General features: G+C 35.4%; 1 protein-coding gene across 1 annotated transcript in view; it reads right to left on the bottom strand.

Moving 5' to 3' along the window:
• The window catches only part of CSMD3 (CUB and Sushi multiple domains 3), a 782,898-nt gene that overhangs the window by 256,760 nt on the left and 508,984 nt on the right, over positions 1-17,154 (bottom strand). The window contains exons 20-26 of the mRNA XM_058175006.1: positions 16,849-16,965; positions 15,637-15,852; positions 14,808-14,996; positions 9,860-10,029; positions 4,376-4,532; positions 2,150-2,341; positions 297-423 (exon numbers count right to left, since the gene is read on the bottom strand). Coding sequence (XP_058030989.1) covers positions 297-423; positions 2,150-2,341; positions 4,376-4,532; positions 9,860-10,029; positions 14,808-14,996; positions 15,637-15,852; positions 16,849-16,965 — 1,168 coding nt within the window. The remainder of the gene's footprint in view (positions 1-296; positions 424-2,149; positions 2,342-4,375; positions 4,533-9,859; positions 10,030-14,807; positions 14,997-15,636; positions 15,853-16,848; positions 16,966-17,154) is intronic.

Raw genomic sequence — 17,154 nt, 5'->3', positions numbered from 1 at the left:
TATAATACTCCATACAGATTTGTACCAAATATTTGTTTACCCAAAACTGTGGTAAATCATTTTCCCCCATCAGATAATATAGTAGATAAAACTACTATACTCCACCCGCCAAGCATTATCTCAGTTATACTTATATTGTTGTTTCCCCAAATAATATAACATTAATATAACATTAAATTCTGAATAAAAGGGAAAATTTACACTAATAAATGGATTCCAGATGGATTTCTTAGTTTTTGTATTCCAAAATATATATATTTTTTCTTAGTCTATCAGTTAAGATTGTCCTGGAGTACCTGACAATGTTTCCTGGATCTACTTCAATTATCCACGTACAACGCAGATTATTATCATAAGGAAAGGGATAGCCGGGGGACAAGATTCTTCCTGAAGATTCTCCTTTAAAACGACCTCCACATTCAGCTGATAAAAACGAAGAGGAAAATTGTAATTATTCATGATAAATATTGATTAGGATGTTTCTACAGCAACTAAAACATGTAGAATAGGAGGAGTTTCATTTCAAACCTATAACAACATCATCTTTGGGTTTGAACAGCAGGTTGTCCTCGCTTATTGCCAGCCTCATTCAGGAACCATGCAAAGTTACAAGGGCACAGAAAAAGAAGGTTCATGATTGATCTTTTAATTTAATGTGGCTATCCCAGCATCCCTGTGCTTATGTGATCACAATTCAGATGCTTAGCAACCAGCACACATTTATGATAGTGCCTGTGCCCCATGTTCACATAATTGGTACATGTGGCCTTCCCAGATAGGTTTCAAAAAGCAAAAGCAATGGGGAAGCTTACAGGAAATTGCCAATTAATGACTTAAGTACCCAATGACCTGTGGCAATTTAATACTGAAGTTAGAACTGGTATTATAAGTTTGGTAATATTGTAATGTTGCACTTAACAATTGCTTTGTTTCTGGTCTCAATCCTGGTCGGTAAGTGAGGACTACTTGTAATAAGCAGAATGTATATTGTTCTCCTCCATTTCCAGTATTGATTGGGATCAATAGGTGAAGAGAAAAGAAAAGAGAATCCGACCCTTCTAATTATTCATATAATCACTCGATGCCTTTAACTGTTGAAAAAATGATGAAGAACAAGTAAATCTTGAATGCTTTAAGCGCAACAGAAAAGAAATGAGATTTTAACTTTGGATTTTGATGATTACATCTATTTATGATGATAGAAGTACTGTTTGTTAGGTTCACTCTAGTTCAAACAGTCATAGAGTTATAGGTTTTTCTCTGTTTCAAAGAAAGTCAGAAGTTCCTTTGTTTTATAGTTTGTTCTTGTTGCTTGCATTCACTATGTTTTTAGTTATCCCTTTTCTTTTTTCCTAACTCCTTTTCTTTGCTTTTTTTTGAATTTTATACCTTTTTTTAAAAAAAAATCTTTGAATAAAAAAGAGGAATGAAGAAGAGACAAAATGAGTTCATGTTCTAGGAGAACAACTTTCAGAATCTCCTCCATACATATAAGTGTGTGTGTGTGTGTGTGTGTGTGTGTGTGTGTGTGTGTGCATGTGTGTAATGTGTATTCAGTGTTACTCCATGGTTATGATGGAGTTTGTCAGTAAAATCAGGAAAGACATGATTGAAATGTCTTCTTTTTCATAAACGTCAGTTGGGACTTGAGCGATCATCATCTTTCCGTATAATCTACATCCCGACATTGTTTTGAGAGAAAAGAAAAAAAAGTTCACCCAATGAAAAACAATAAAAATAAAAGTACTTTTTTGTGAAGCTAGTCTAGAGAAAAGAAGGACTAGTGGGGACATGATAGCAGTATTTGAGAGATTGCCACAAAGAGAAGGGGGTCCACTTATTTAACAGAAGAAGGCAAGACAAGAAACAATGGATGGAACTAATCAAGGAAAGAAGTCACCTGGAATTAAGGAGAAACTTCCTAACAGTGAAAACAATTAACCAGTGGAACAGTTTGACTTCAGAAGTTCTGGGTGCTTCATCACTGGAGGTTTTTAAGATGAGACTACACAGTCACTTGTCTGAAATGGTATAGGATCTCCTGTTTGAGCAGGAGGTTGGATTAAAAGACTTTGAAGGTCCTTTCCAGTTCTATTCTGATTGATTGAAAGCGATAGGGGTATATTTCTGATAATAAGAAACCCATTACCGATACAAGATGGCAGGGGATAATCCCAAGTTCTCCTTTCTCCAGTCATGCATTTTAGAAGACTGCTCCCATGGAGAGTATAACCAGGATTACATCCATAAATGATAGTGCTGCCAGCAAAATGGCCTTGATCACTGATTTTGTATCCAAATTGTGGAATGCCTGGATCCTCACAGTGAGAAAGTTCAAAACCTTTGAAAGGAAGGAATGAAAATCAACAGTGTTAAAATCCAAGCTAGGATTCCCCCCTCCCCAAATCATAGATTGTAATTTAAAAGTAAGCTGTTTAATGCAATGATTTGTTTCTTTCTAGCTATGTATGTATGCATGCATGCATGTGTGTATGCATCATTTGAGCCCTGGTGGCGCAGTGGTTAGAATGCCATAATGCAGACTAACTCTGCCCACAGTCTGGAGTGCGATCCTTAGGGGTTTGAGGTTAATTTGGCTTTCTGTCCTCTAAAGGTCATAAAATGAGGACTTAGATTGTTGGGAGCAATATGCAAATAATGCTAACATTCTAAACTAACCAGAGAGTGCTGTAAAGCACTATGGGTTAATATTTAATTTCCTGAGCTACTGTTTTTCTTACTATTATAATATTTTGAGTTGACGATGAAAGACCAATTGATAAAATTGATTAAAAAAAAAGTTTAAGAGACTTCTTTATCCCCAGCCAGACATTTTGACTATCCATTGGACAAATTGACCATAATTTGTTTTCTCTTTACATACACATTATGTGCTTAATGAACAACGTATTGTTTGGGTCAGTTCATTTACATAGTAATAGTTCTTAAGTTCCTAATTTTGACCCCTTTTATCCAACCATTGATAAAACAAGTCCCAAATTAATATATATATATATATATATATATATATATTTTCTGAGGTTTTCACGGGTGTTTGTATATAGGTCTTTGGTTGTTCGGGTTTTCTCCCGTGTAAGATTGGAAGTGTCTTGGCGGCGTAAAATTGATACAAAAAAAGTTTAAGAGACTTCTTTATCCCCAGCCAGACATTTTGACTATCCATTGGACAAATTGACCATAATTTGTTTTCTCTTTACATACACAATATGTGCTTAATGAACAACGTATTGTCTGGGTAAGTTCATTTACATAGTAATAGTTCTTAAATTCCTAATTTCTACCCCTTTTATCCAACCATTGATAAAACAAGTCCCAAATTAATATATATATATATATATATATATATATATATATATATATATATATATATATATATATATATATATATATATGTTTCTGAGGTTTTCAGGTGTTTGTATGTAGGTCTTTGGTTATTCGGGTTTTCTCCGCGTAAAATTGGAAGTGTCTTGGCGGCGTAAAATTGGAAGTGTCTTGGCGGCGTAAAATTGATACAAAAAAAGTTTTAGAGACTTCTTTATCCCCAGCCAGACATTTTGACTATCCATTGGACAAATTGACCATAATTTGTTTTCTCTTTACATACACATTATGTGCTTAATGAACAACGTATTGTTTGGGTCAGTTCATTTACATAGTAATAGTTCTTAAGTTCCTAATTTTGACCCCTTTTATCCAACCATTGATAAAACAAGTCCCAAATTAATATATATATATATATAGTGTCTTTTTATGTTATTTTATCTTCAGTATTAATCTTTCCATTTCTACACAGTCTATATTTTTTTTAGTTATATCTTCCATTGGTGTTTCCTCACTTTTCTAATGTTGTGCAAGTACAATTCTTGCTGCTGTTAGAGAATGCAGTATCAAATATACATTCCATTTATCACATTTTTCTGGTATTATGCTTTATTATGTATTTATTGTTAATAGTCAGTATATATTAGCTTGGCATACATTTGGATGACATATCATGAAAGTCTTTCTAATAATGTCTATTCAATATTATTTCTGATGAACTTGGAGTGCATTGTTTTCATCAAGTTTATAGCAATAGTAATAGCACTTAGACGTATATACTGCTTCACAGTGCTTTACAGCACTCTCTGAGCGATTTACAGTGTCAGCATATTGCCTCCAACAATCTGGGTCCTCATTTTACCGACCTCAGAGGGATGGAAGGCTGAGTCAATCTTGACCTGATCAGGATCAGACTCCTGGCAGTGGGCAGAGTCAGTTTGCAATATTGCATTCTAACTCATTCCATCACAGCAAAACAAAGGTCATGATAATTTCTTACTTGATTCTTTATTTTACTTTCTGAAATACTTACTGGTATATACGAGCTGAAATCCTTCATCTATACCCTCAGCATCTGAATTAAATTCAAGCCAAAGATGATTTGAAGTACTGCTCAGTGTTAGTCCTCTTAGAGAAGCTCCAGTAAATGCACCCAGCAAATGTGCTGTATTATCTTTCCCATCGTATATCTGAAAAGCAAATTGACTTTAGATAATTTCAATAAGCACAAAACAGAGAGTAAACACAAAACTTCCACTGAGATAGATCAGGACTGCTGAATTTACTTAGTTTGATAACACAGAATATTATCTCAAGATCCTTAGTATTTGTTTTTAAATGCCAAAGTACTTTTGTTTTTAAAAAAATCCATGACAAAGGTAGGACTTCCACTTCAGATCATGATTAGTAAACAACTGTTTAAACTGAGAGTCAGCATTTTAATGATGGCACTCATTTTCTCTTTTCAAATCATATTAAAAGAGTCTCTGAAGTTTATTTCTATGAAAACAGTTTACTAATTCATATACTGATATCAAAACAAAGCAAATGACTGCAGTGGGACTAGCAAACAAACTAGCTATAAGTCTAAAGGACATTGTAATCTATATGCAAATTAGACATCTAGGCTGCGTGGTTGGCTTTGAAGTACCAATTTATTTATTATCTTAAACAATTTCCACTCCCCTGCAGATATCCTTGGAAAATAAGGGGAACATAAGAAATTCTTAAAAAGATAAGGATTATGTTCACTTCGTATACTTAACTTGGTTACTAAATTAACCCATTTTATGGGTTCGCCTAAAACACTGAATTATAAATTGCCAGATATGTTGGTTCATACAGAACATAGAGAAGAGAGAGGGAGGGAGGGAGGGAAAGACACACACACACACATACACACACACACACAGAGTTTACTTTATTAAAACTTATGTTATGTTATAAATATGCAAACACTAGATGTTGGTATTTTTTTAAAAAATAGCATTAATTCAGCAAAGGATCTAATAACTGTAAAGTGACATAGAGCTGATATTGAGAAAAGGAAAGGAATAAATGAATCATTAAGGTGGGACTTGCAGACAAGATGATCCTGTCTTAAGAAAGAGGGAAGTAATAGAAAGAAACTCAAAATAACCCCATCTCAATTTTCTTTAGTATAAGATGTGACAGAGAGAAACTTAAAGAGGCTTTTGAGATTCTGTTATTCTAGGTAATCACAATAAAGAGCAGTCCTAGAAACCCTGTCATGCCTGATTATTGACCTGTTCCAAGACTTACAGCAATCACAAATTGACCCTTGTGTGGTTCCATATATTTATGATCAAGGCATGCAAGCAAACCAATTACTTATGAAGTACAGTACATTAAACAATAACTACTTCTGGAGATGAGGATTCATGAGATTCCATGAGACCTATTCCCAGGAAAGCACAGGTAGAATCTCAAGTTTAAAGCAGTTCTTCTAAATTCCAAGGTGGAGCGTGCCCAGTTAGTCCTCAATAGTCCTCAAAACTGCAGTGAGTTGCTTAACAAAAAGGGTTGTAAAATTGGGTGCAACTCACTTAACACCTGTTTTGCAACAGAAATTCTGGTCCTACCTAATATTGGTGGGGATTACCTGTACTGCTGAACATCAGAATGATACAGCTTTTTCCTGAAATCAGTATGCATCCAGGACTGTCTTTTCCAAATTCAAACTCCTGTCTGGGCTGTTAAATTTTATCAAACTGAGTTTTTAAATAACTGGTTTGCATGAACTAACACCACCACCTCTGCTTTAAATCCAGGAGTTAGTGTGCCATAAACTGATGCATTTCTTTTACAGAAAAGTATGCAGATGTCATCCAATTAACACCTTCATTTTAATATCCCACCTCTGTTTTGATCTCAAAACTCAAAGCTAGTTTTAATCCCATTAAATCTTCAGATACCAAGCAAAGAAAGCAAATAAAGAAAAGCAAACATGACCAGAATAAGAATATTTTCAAGGATACCCTATATGGCATTATCCACTCTGTTTTCAACAGTGACCAATATGATCTTTCATTGAATGATTGATTGATATTTTTATGATAAAAATGCTTATAGCAGCATTCTGGAAGAATGAAAGAACAACATATAACCTATTCCCAGGAAAGCACAGGTAGAATCTCAAGTTTAAAGCAGTTCTTCTAAATTCCAAGGTGGAGCGTGCCCAGTTAGTCCTCAATAGTCCTCAAAACTGCAGTGAGTTGCTTAACAAAAAGGGTTGTAAAATTGGGTGCAACTCACTTAACACCTGTTTTGCAACAGAAATTCTGGTCCTACCTAATATTGGTGGGGATTACCTGTACTGCTGAACATCAGAATGATACAGCTTTTTCCTGAAATCAGTATGCATCCAGGACTGTCTTTTCCAAATTCAAACTCCTGTCTGGGCTGTTAAATTTTATCAAACTGAGTTTTTAAATAACTGGTTTGCATGAACTAACACCACCACCTCTGCTTTAAATCCAGGAGTTAGTGTGCCATAAACTGATGCATTTCTTTTACAGAAAAGTATGCAGATGTCATCCAATTAACACCTTCATTTTAATATCCCACCTCTGTTTTGATCTCAAAACTCAAAGCTAGTTTTAATCCCATTAAATCTTCAGATACCAAGCAAAGAAAGCAAATAAAGAAAAGCAAACATGACCAGAATAAGAATATTTTCAAGGATACCCTATATGGCATTATCCACTCTGTTTTCAACAGTGACCAATATGATCTTTCATTGAATGATTGATTGATATTTTTATGATAAAAATGCTTATAGCAGCATTCTGGAAGAATGAAAGAACAACATATAACTTATACCTAGGCACGCACACAAAATGCACAAGTTAAAGTTCAGCTCCTGAGGCTGGGTAAGCTTAGTCAGCGTAAGTTTCATTTCACCAGATTGGAAATGATGGGATAATTCTGTGAAGAGTTTTACTTTGATACTTAATTTGACATTCTTTAGTGCCACATAATGTTCTGTATCTTCCTAGACCAGTGTTTCCTCAATTCCAACAGCTTTAAGATTGGTGAACTTCAACTCCCAGAATTCCTCACTGGCTGGGGAATTCTGAATTTTGGGAGTTAAAGTCTACCCATTTCAAAAGTTATTGTGGTTGAGAAAACCTTTCCTAGACTCTTAAATCAATTGCACCTTAAATCTAAATAAGAATCATTTGCTAATAAAAAAATCATAAAATAAAACAGAGAATCCTCTTATAAGTTCCACCAAAACCTTTAACACATATTTCTGAATAGGGATATAACCTTTGTTATTTCAAACTATCACAAACTATCACATATATGGTCCTCAATACACCCCAAATTTCCCTAGGTCAGCAACCCGCAGCTCTGGAGCCATATGTGGCTCTTTCATCCCTCTGCTGTAGCTCCCTGTTGCTCAAAATATGCGTCATAACCACCAATGGGTGACACCCGCTGGCACACAATTTATTGAGCTTTTCGACCCCCGGTAGGCCAACCATGGATAAATCCAAGAAAAGAAAAGTTTCAGAAGAAAACAGAATGTTTAATTCAACTACATATGCTAGTTTTGTGGACACTCAGGAAATAGTCAGGCACAGGAAGATGTTTGTGGTTCCCGGTTTTGTGGCTCCCAGTGTTTTCTTTTCTTTGGGAAATGGGTCCAAATGGCTCTTTGAGTGTTTGACTGCCAACCCCTGCCCTAGGTAATCTAAACTTTAGGATTACAATCTTAATGTTAATTGTTAGACAAATATATACTTAAAAAGACTGTCAGGACTGGAAGCCATCTTTTGTATTGGGCCTTCAGACTTGCCACATTTACTACTGTGGGAAATTGGGAGGGGGGACTGTATGGAGCATGGGTGATGTATAGTCATAATAACATTCCTTTCTCAAAAAGTCAAGGACAACTTGCCCTGCACCTGGAAGGCTGGACCTGGGAGGCATCCCCAATTGGGGCAATATTTGATTGGAACATGTGATGGACTTGTGGGTGTTGGCAAGGGACTTGAACTTTCTTTTGGGTGGGGAAAACCTGGAAGCTTTCAGATTCGGATTTTCCCAGATATGCCAATATGACCTCTCTAATAAAATGGAACTTTGAGGAATTTCAACCGTCAAAGTTTTCTTTCATTGGAGGTGTTACTTGGAACCAGTGGTGAAATCCAATTTTTTTTACTACTGGTTCTGTGGGCGTGGCTTGGTGGACATGGTGTTGCTTGGTGGGCATGGCAGGTGAAGGATACTGCAAAATCTCCATTCCCGCCCCACTTTAGGGGAAGGATACTGCAAAATCCCCATTCCCTCCACACTCCTGGGGGAAGGATATTGCAAAATCTCCATTCCTTCTCCACTCTGGGGCCAGTCAGAGGTGCTATTTGCCAGTTCTCTGAACTACTCAAAATTTCCACTACCGGTTCTCCACAACCTGTCAGAACCTGCTGGATTTCACCCCTGCTTGGAACCCTGACACAGACAATACATAAAATATTTGGGTCCCCAACGCTCTCCAGCAGCATACTTTCCTTCAATCAATCCTTATGAGCAAATTCAGAAAAACAAAACAAAACTGTACTGGCTGTCATTAGGCAAACAAATTTAGTACAGGTAGTCCTGGACTTACGACCACAATTGAACCCAACACTTCTGTGACTAAGAGAGACAGTTGTTAAGTGAATTTTGTGCCCTATTTTATGTTTTTTTTTGCCATATTTGTTTTTTTTTTTTTGTTTACATTTATACCCCGCCCTTCTCCGAAGACTCAGGGCGGCTTACAATGTGTAAGGAAATAGTCTCATTCTATTTGTATATTTTTTACAAAGTCAACTTATTGCCCCCCCAACAATCTGGGTCCTCATTTTACCTACCTTATAAAGGGTGGAAGGCTGAGTCAACCTTGGGCCGGGCTCGAACCTGCAGTAACCTGCATTACCTGCAATAATTGCAGGCTTTGTGTTCTAATAACAGGCTTCTCTATTGCCTGAGCTATCCCGGCCCTCCTGTTCATTGTTAAATGAATCACTGCAGTTGCTAAGTTAGTAACACAGTTGTTAAGCAAATCTGTCTTCCCTATTGACTTTGTTTGTCAAAAGGGAATCACATGACTCTGGGACATTGTATCCATCATAAATACAAATTAATTGCCAAGCATCAGAATTTTGATCAGGTGACTATGGGGATACTGCAACTGTTTTAAGTGTGAAAAACAGCCTTAAGTTTCTTTGTTTAGTGCCATTGCAACTAACCAATTTGTTGTAAGTCGAGGACTACCTGTATAGATTGCTATTAATATATTATACAGGTGTACATACGCAGAGATGCATCCTTGATAAAAGAATAATTTAAAAAATCTCATTATTATTTACTGTTTTAGCTATTTAAAAAACAAACAAACACAAAATTTATTTTACTTTTTCTTGCTTGTCAACCTGAAATAATTTATGATAGCCTGATTAATGGCATCTATTTGCAGAAATAAATACATCCCTCCCAATATCCAACATACCTTAAGAACATCTGCTTGTGCTAAATGGAATGTTCTGGCAGAAATATTAATTCCCTTCCCTGCTTGCACCTGAATGCTGTAAATACATTCATGATTGTTGTCATAGTTGAGGGGATAATTGGGGGACAGTAATATTCCTTCATTAGTGGTGGCAGAAGCTCCACATTCAGCTGCAGGTAAAACAGAATTCAGTGTGTAACTGAATAGAAAACATACATGAAATTGCATTGCAATTTAATAATTGTCCTGACTGGTCAACGTAAAATTCCTGATATATAATTATAAGTAACAAAAAAAAAAGTTAATTTTCAAATTCTTCTTCATCTTCTTCTTTTATATCGTGTCTCTTGTGTTTTATTTTCCCCTCTATTTATTTCTGTGGACAATTTCTGAAAACAGAAATAAAGAAGAAATGGTGACTCCTTAGGAGATATGTACAGAATTGGAAAGGGGGGGAAAAGAGTGTTGATTCAACAGAATTAAGCACAGGGGTGGATGGCAGAAATAATGACAGGTAAGAAAGAGTTGTATTTCAAAACCGATAGGGGAAAAAAAGAATAAAAAAGAAAGAAAGCAGTTTCACAAAGAAACTATGACTTTAGATAATACTTTATTAAATGAGAGGGATTATAATCCAGGAGAAGTGCAATTTATCCTTATGAATTGCACTGTAGTTGAAAAAAAGAAGAGAGTATTGAAAACACCTGGTTGTAATAATAGTAGTAGTATTAATACAACGATGGGCAACGAGAAGTTTGGAAATTCAGGGATCTAGAATGCTACTTCACTGAAAGTCATCACTAAAATTAGGATGTCATTTATTTTGGCCACTCCAGTAAAAAAATATGTAAGGCTGTGAAAATCATTGCATGTATGTATGTAAATAACTTGGATGCCTCCCTTTCCTAACAATGCTTCTGAAAGCATATTAGCCTAAGCAAAACACCTCTCCTTAAAGCATTTTGATCATATTTCATTTTCCCGAAATGTTTGCAAGGTTCCTTCAGAAGTAGAATAGAATAGAATAGAATAGAATAGAATAGAATAGAATAGAATAGAATAGAATAGAATAACAGAGTTGGAAGGGACCTTGCAGGTCTTCTAGTCCAACCCCCTGCTTAGGCAGGAAACCCTACACCACTTCAGACAAATGGTTATCTAATCTCTTCTTAAAAACTTCCAGTTTTTAAGAAGAATGGAGCATTCACAACTTCTGGAGGCAAGTTGTTCCATTGATTAATTGTTCTAACTGTCAGGAAATTTCTCCTTAGTTCTAGGTTGCTTCTCTCCTTCATTAGTTTCCACCCATTGCTTCTTGTCCCTCAGGTGCTTTGCAGAATGATTGAAGTACATAGCTATTTAAAAAAAATTCTAGTTTTCTTGGTGCTTATGCTGGAATCATTGTCTTTCTTTATACTCTAACAGACAATAATCAGGCCTAGCCTTCAAATATCCATGATGACCACTTCTTCTAAAAGAAGAAGAAGCCAAGATCCTGGCTGAAATCATGTGGTTGGCAGTCCATCTGGTTTTTATATATGCCACACCATTTTAATTTTTTTGACCAAATTAAACCATTAGGTTTACCAGAAAATCAACTCAAGAAGAAAGCTAAAGCTACATTTAATAAGATTGGCTATATTAACAATCTTGCAAACCTTATTCTATACAGTGGTACATCGGTACACAACTTCTTCAAAACTCGTCAAATTTGGTACTGGATGCATATTGAAGCAAAAATGTTGCCCCAGTACTTGGTGTTTGTTTAGTACTCAACGCACTGCGATAGGAAGAGGAGGATGGCTGCAGAGAATAGACACGAAGTCAGCCATTCTGGGAAAGTTACTACAAAAGGAGGGGGACAGCCACAGAGGATGGAAAGGAAGTCGACCATGCTCAGAAGGTCACTGACATAGGAAAAGGGACAGCCAGAAAGTTATTCCCAGCTAAAACAAAGGGACACATAGTAAATCATGAGGCTTGTCCTTTTTATGACTTGTTGGACTATCTGGAAGCAATTAACATATACCGAGATACCACTGTACCTTCTTCTACCTTCTATATTCCTGTAAAGCAGGGAAGAATCTGTCTAAGCCATTTCTGGATATTATCTGTCTATTGGTGAACCGAAAACCTGTTTTACAGCTTGTTGTTTTGCTTATTATAACAGAGTTTGCTTATGAAGATAATTCTTCCTTATTCTCTGCATCACCCCTGAAAACATCTGATGATGAGCCTTTCAACTGATGATTAACTACTTTGTGGTCATTTATAGCCACCTTTCCTTATTCTAGGAAGAGAGGGGCATTTTTATAATAAAAAAAAAAATCCAAACAAGCACTATCATAACATATCAAAGCTATCACTGGGCAAGATTATATTTATTATCACATTGAACGGTTGTCTGAACACATGCATGAAACTGTAGATAAAAACAAGTGTTTGTGATATAACAGATATGCACAGGAATCCCAGCAAATTAATTGTCTCAACAAGCAGTTTTCTCACAGAGGGGAAAAAAAGTACCTTTCAAACATTAATTTTGTGTGGTAGATTTATTTTAAAGTACTAGTGAGAATATTACATATAGGATATACACAAGGCTTCATGCTTTGTAAAAACTAAGTATAGGAAACATGGCTGTTTAGGTCTTCTGCTTAGAGACAATATTTAGAGAAAAAATATCATTTTATCAGCTGCATTTTCTTATTCATCAATTAAAATATGTTTTGGAATCATTTTGTATGAACTGTTTCCAGATTGTATTTTCGCACGTCGCCGAATCAAATTCTACAAGTGTCTGGATTTTCTATAGCTTTCGTCTATGTTTCCACATAGTTTCAGCAAGGAAATACAAATTAAAACTTTTTTCTCAATTGCCATTCTTTAGTGGCTCAGAAGAGAGACCTATAAATGTGAGGTGTTTTTTTTTTTTTTTAAAAAAAAAGCTATAAAAGCTATGCTCTGAAAGTATAAGAAAGACATGGCTTTTTTTCTCCATGTTGAACATGTTTAAAAATGTGAAAGGAAACAGTGAACCAGAACATAAAGAGGATGTTATTATAAGAGACAGATTGAATTTTAGGATTAAAAATGCAACCTACTTTAGACTGTTATAAAGAGAACTAATCAGAAGAAGAAATTAAACGAAGTTTTATAAGGTTCTTGACAGCTGTGGGTCAAGCATGATTTGATTAAAATTCCTCTACTGAGTACAGAGGTTGGATTAGTGTCGTTGTTGTTGTTGTTGTTGTTGTTGTTGTTGTTGTTATTATTATTATTATTATTATTATTATTATTATTATTATTATTATAATATGTTACAGGACTCATAGGACCTTTATGGCAAGACCTACCACTTTTTTGTCAATTCTTACCCACTGCTTAACTCTAATACCCTTCATGTCATTCATTTTGGAAGCAGTAGGTTTCCAGACATTTTTACTATAACTGATTTGAAGGTTTTTTGGTAAAAAAAACTGTAGTGAGAAAGTGAAAAGTTTTCACTCCCTTTTCACTTTCACACGGTCACATAGAGATAGACACAAACACAGAGGCTTTCTTATAGGTATAAGAAAAATCATATATTATATATCCTATAAATTATCATAGAATAACAGAGTTGGAAGGGACCTTGGAGGTCTTCTAGTCCAACCCCCTGCTTAGGCAGGAAACCCTAAATCACTTCAGGCAAATGGTTATCCAACATCTTAAAAACTTCCAGTGTTGGAACATTCATAACTTCTGGAGGCAAGTTGTTCCACTGATTAATTGTTCTGTCAGGAAATTCCTCCTTAGTTCTAGGTTGCTACTCTCCTTGATTAGTATCCACCCATTGCTTCTTGTTCTGCCTTCAGGCGCTTTGGATAATAGTTTGACTCCCTCTTCTTTGTGGCAGCCCCTGAGATATTGGAACACTGCTATCATGTCTCCCCTAGTCCTTCTTTTCATTAAACTAGACATACCCAGTTCCTGCAACCATTCTTCATACGTTAAAACAGCCTCCAGTCCCCAAATTATCTTTGTTGCTCTTCTCTGCCCTCTTTCTAGAGTCTCAACATTTTTTTTACATTGTGGTAACCAAAATATGTGGCAATATAAATTAAGTCCAGCTAAAATAATATATTGTTTCTAAGGGAGAATAATGGTAAATTAATGACAATAAACACTAACAAAGTATTTTGGAATTTTCTTTTAACTAAATATGGTTGGAAGACTTGAAATGTTTCTAAATGTTTTCAGATCGGATTTATTAGCTGCTAATTACTGAGTTATTCCATTAGAAGATTGGCAATGCTGTTCCAGACATCTAATGAATAATTTGGAATACAGGATAATTTTGGCTATGGACTACTTTTAATTTATTCTCAATATTCAAGAAACTGCCCAGGACGATCTATTATTTATTTATTATTTATTATTTAAATTTATTTATAGATCTAGCATCCTACATGCAGTGAATGGACCTTTGCAAAATATAGATATATGTTTCATTTCAAACAGAAATATTGTTATACAATTTGATAGGTCTGGCTTCGTTTACTTGAACCTGAAAATGTTATTTGTTTCTGAATGTTGTTCTTCTCCCATAAGACTAGAAATTCCATACAAATAAATTTGTGGAACCTCTGTACTTCTGGAACAAAGACAAAAGTGGCAGCTGATATTTTGATACTTTTTCAAAACTTTCCATGTTAAACACATCCTTGAGGTCGAGTTGATAAAACAGAGGAAAAGTTATATAGAACAGTTGAATATTAAAACTCAAAATTGGACTTCGTACTAAACCAGAAATACCTGACAAATCAAAGTGAAGAGACATGAGAAATGTAAACACCGTATTGTACCAAAACTAATAGGTATGCACCATGCTTAGACATGCTGTATAGTTGCAAGTTTATGGACAATGACTACACATACAAGCAAATGAAAGCAGCTGACCACGTACCCACACACCTGGGCAGAGGTGCACTCCACACTCTTCGGCCACCACCAAGGCAGATGATTTCTGAAGCTCCCTCTAGGCGGTATCCAGAAGAACAGGAGAAAGTCAGAGTATCTCCTACTTCAAAGTGAAATCCAATTCTACTTCCAAATTGAGGTGTTCCAGGGTCCTCACATGGTTCTAGATTGTATTCTAAGGGGGAAATAAAAAAGCAAATTAAAAAGTTTCAGCATCTGACAAAAATCTAACTCAGCCCAAATCATTAAATGTTGCTATCTTATTATAGATAACACATGTGTACCTGAAAATCAGCTTAGCCTTCAGATACTTCCTCCATCACATACATGGTCAAATAAGTAATTGCAATTCAGTTAAGTTTATAATCATGCTCATACATGTTCAACAGAATCTGTGGGAGGCATGTTTATGATTCCAATCACAGCTATAATTGAATGTGAGTCCAATTTATAAAATTATCCAAAAAGCTCTGCATCCTGAAAACAAGATCTATTTTCTTATGAGTTTATTTGGAATATTATGTCTTGCAATTGGTCTTGAAACCACTCTGATGTGCTGTGATGTTCCTGTTAAATAACATACTTTACTTTTATTACAATTTTCTTCAACAACAGTAAAACAGACATACTGAGATCTGTGTAATGGAAGTAACATCAAAAGCAATTGCAAAATGCATTTTTTAGAAGAAAAATAAAATACATATAAGAAAAAAAGGCAATATCTGGATTTCTCCTTCTCACCATGTCTCTGAGCCCATGGTTGTATCACATTTTCTTAAACCTAAAAAAAAAAAAAGCTTGTTTCATTCCCTTACCTGAGAAAGAAATATTAAATCCTTCATAAGATATTGAAAAGTCAGAAATAAAGCGCAATTGAGCCCTGAAATTTCCATAGAGACCAGCATTGATTGGAGATGGAAGTTCTGAACCAGTCAGGCGTGCTAGTGGTTGCGTGAAGCTGCGATTCTCTGTGATTAGTAGGTAGTCATGATGATCTTCCAAATGGAAGGTGTGAAAGGTGAACTGCACTCCTATTAGAAAAATAAAATTAGACTCACATAGTTAACAAGAAACCAATTATATCACTGATTAAACTCATACATTTCATTCCAACCATGGGCTCAGAAAATTAAACAAGGTTTATTTTACCCTTGCCCTAAAAGTCTTCGTCTATTTTGTCTGTCATCTTTACTGAAACCATTTTTTTTTTCTATTCGTGAGTATTATTCTACATTTTGAGGGCATTTAACAATAGGGCTAAAAATGCTAAAAATGAAAACCACTTTTCATTTACAAACTAAAGGAACACACATTAACATTAAGTGTTGACCTAAACTAAAAACTAAACTGAACTAAACAGTAAATTAAACAAAACTAAACTAAATAGATAGATAGATAGATAGATAGATAGATAGATAGATAGATAGATAGATAGATAGATAGATATAGATATAGATTTAAAAGAGCATAGCATAGCATAGCATAGCATAGCATAGCATAGCATAGCATAGCATAGCATAGCATAGCATAGCATAGAACAGAACAGAACAGAACAGAACAGAACAGAAGAGAATAGAATTTTTTATTGGCCAAGTGTGATTGGACACACAAGGAATTTGTTTTGGTGCTTATGCTCTCAGTGTACATAAAAGAAAAGATACGTATATAGATCTATATAGATTTGTTTTCTGAGGTTTTTGCGGGTGTTTGTATGTAGGTCTTCGGTTATTCGGGTTTTCTCCTGCGTAAAATTGGAGGTGTCTTGGTGACGTTTTGACCAAGTCTCATTCGTCATCTTCAGGCTTCAGCGTCGTGCTCCCAGAAGCACGAAGCTGAAGCCTGAAGATGACGAATGAGACTTCATCGAAACGTCGCCAAGACACCTCCAATTTTACGCGGGAGAAAACCCGAATAACCGAAGACCTACATCTATATAGATATATATATACAAAAGTTGCTATTCTTGATAGTTCAAATGATAAGGGTGCATAATATAAAGCATGGTTAAATGAAATGTAAATTCATACCTTTTCCATGTGTTACATCCACAGTCCATGTGCAATTTAATGAATTTGGATACAGTTCAGGATAACCAGGAGACAGAATAGTTCCACTAGGTCCTCTAACATCCCCTCCACATAGAGCTGAAGATGTAAGTACACAATGTAAGGAGGAGAATATAAGACATCAGCATACATAGTCATTATAAGTTTCCCAAAGAACAACTAGAACTTCTAATGTCACTACTTAAACAACGGTCTGCAACTGGGAGGACTTTAGTGAATTCATAGAATAATCTCTTAGTGCAACCAACATTTACACAAAGTACTCAC

The sequence above is a fragment of the Ahaetulla prasina genome, chromosome 3 (genome assembly GCF_028640845.1).
Source record: "Ahaetulla prasina isolate Xishuangbanna chromosome 3, ASM2864084v1, whole genome shotgun sequence".
NCBI lineage: Eukaryota > Metazoa > Chordata > Lepidosauria > Squamata > Colubridae > Ahaetulla > Ahaetulla prasina.
Note: the sequence above shows the minus strand (reverse complement) of the source record. Positions and strands in the feature narration are given on the sequence as shown.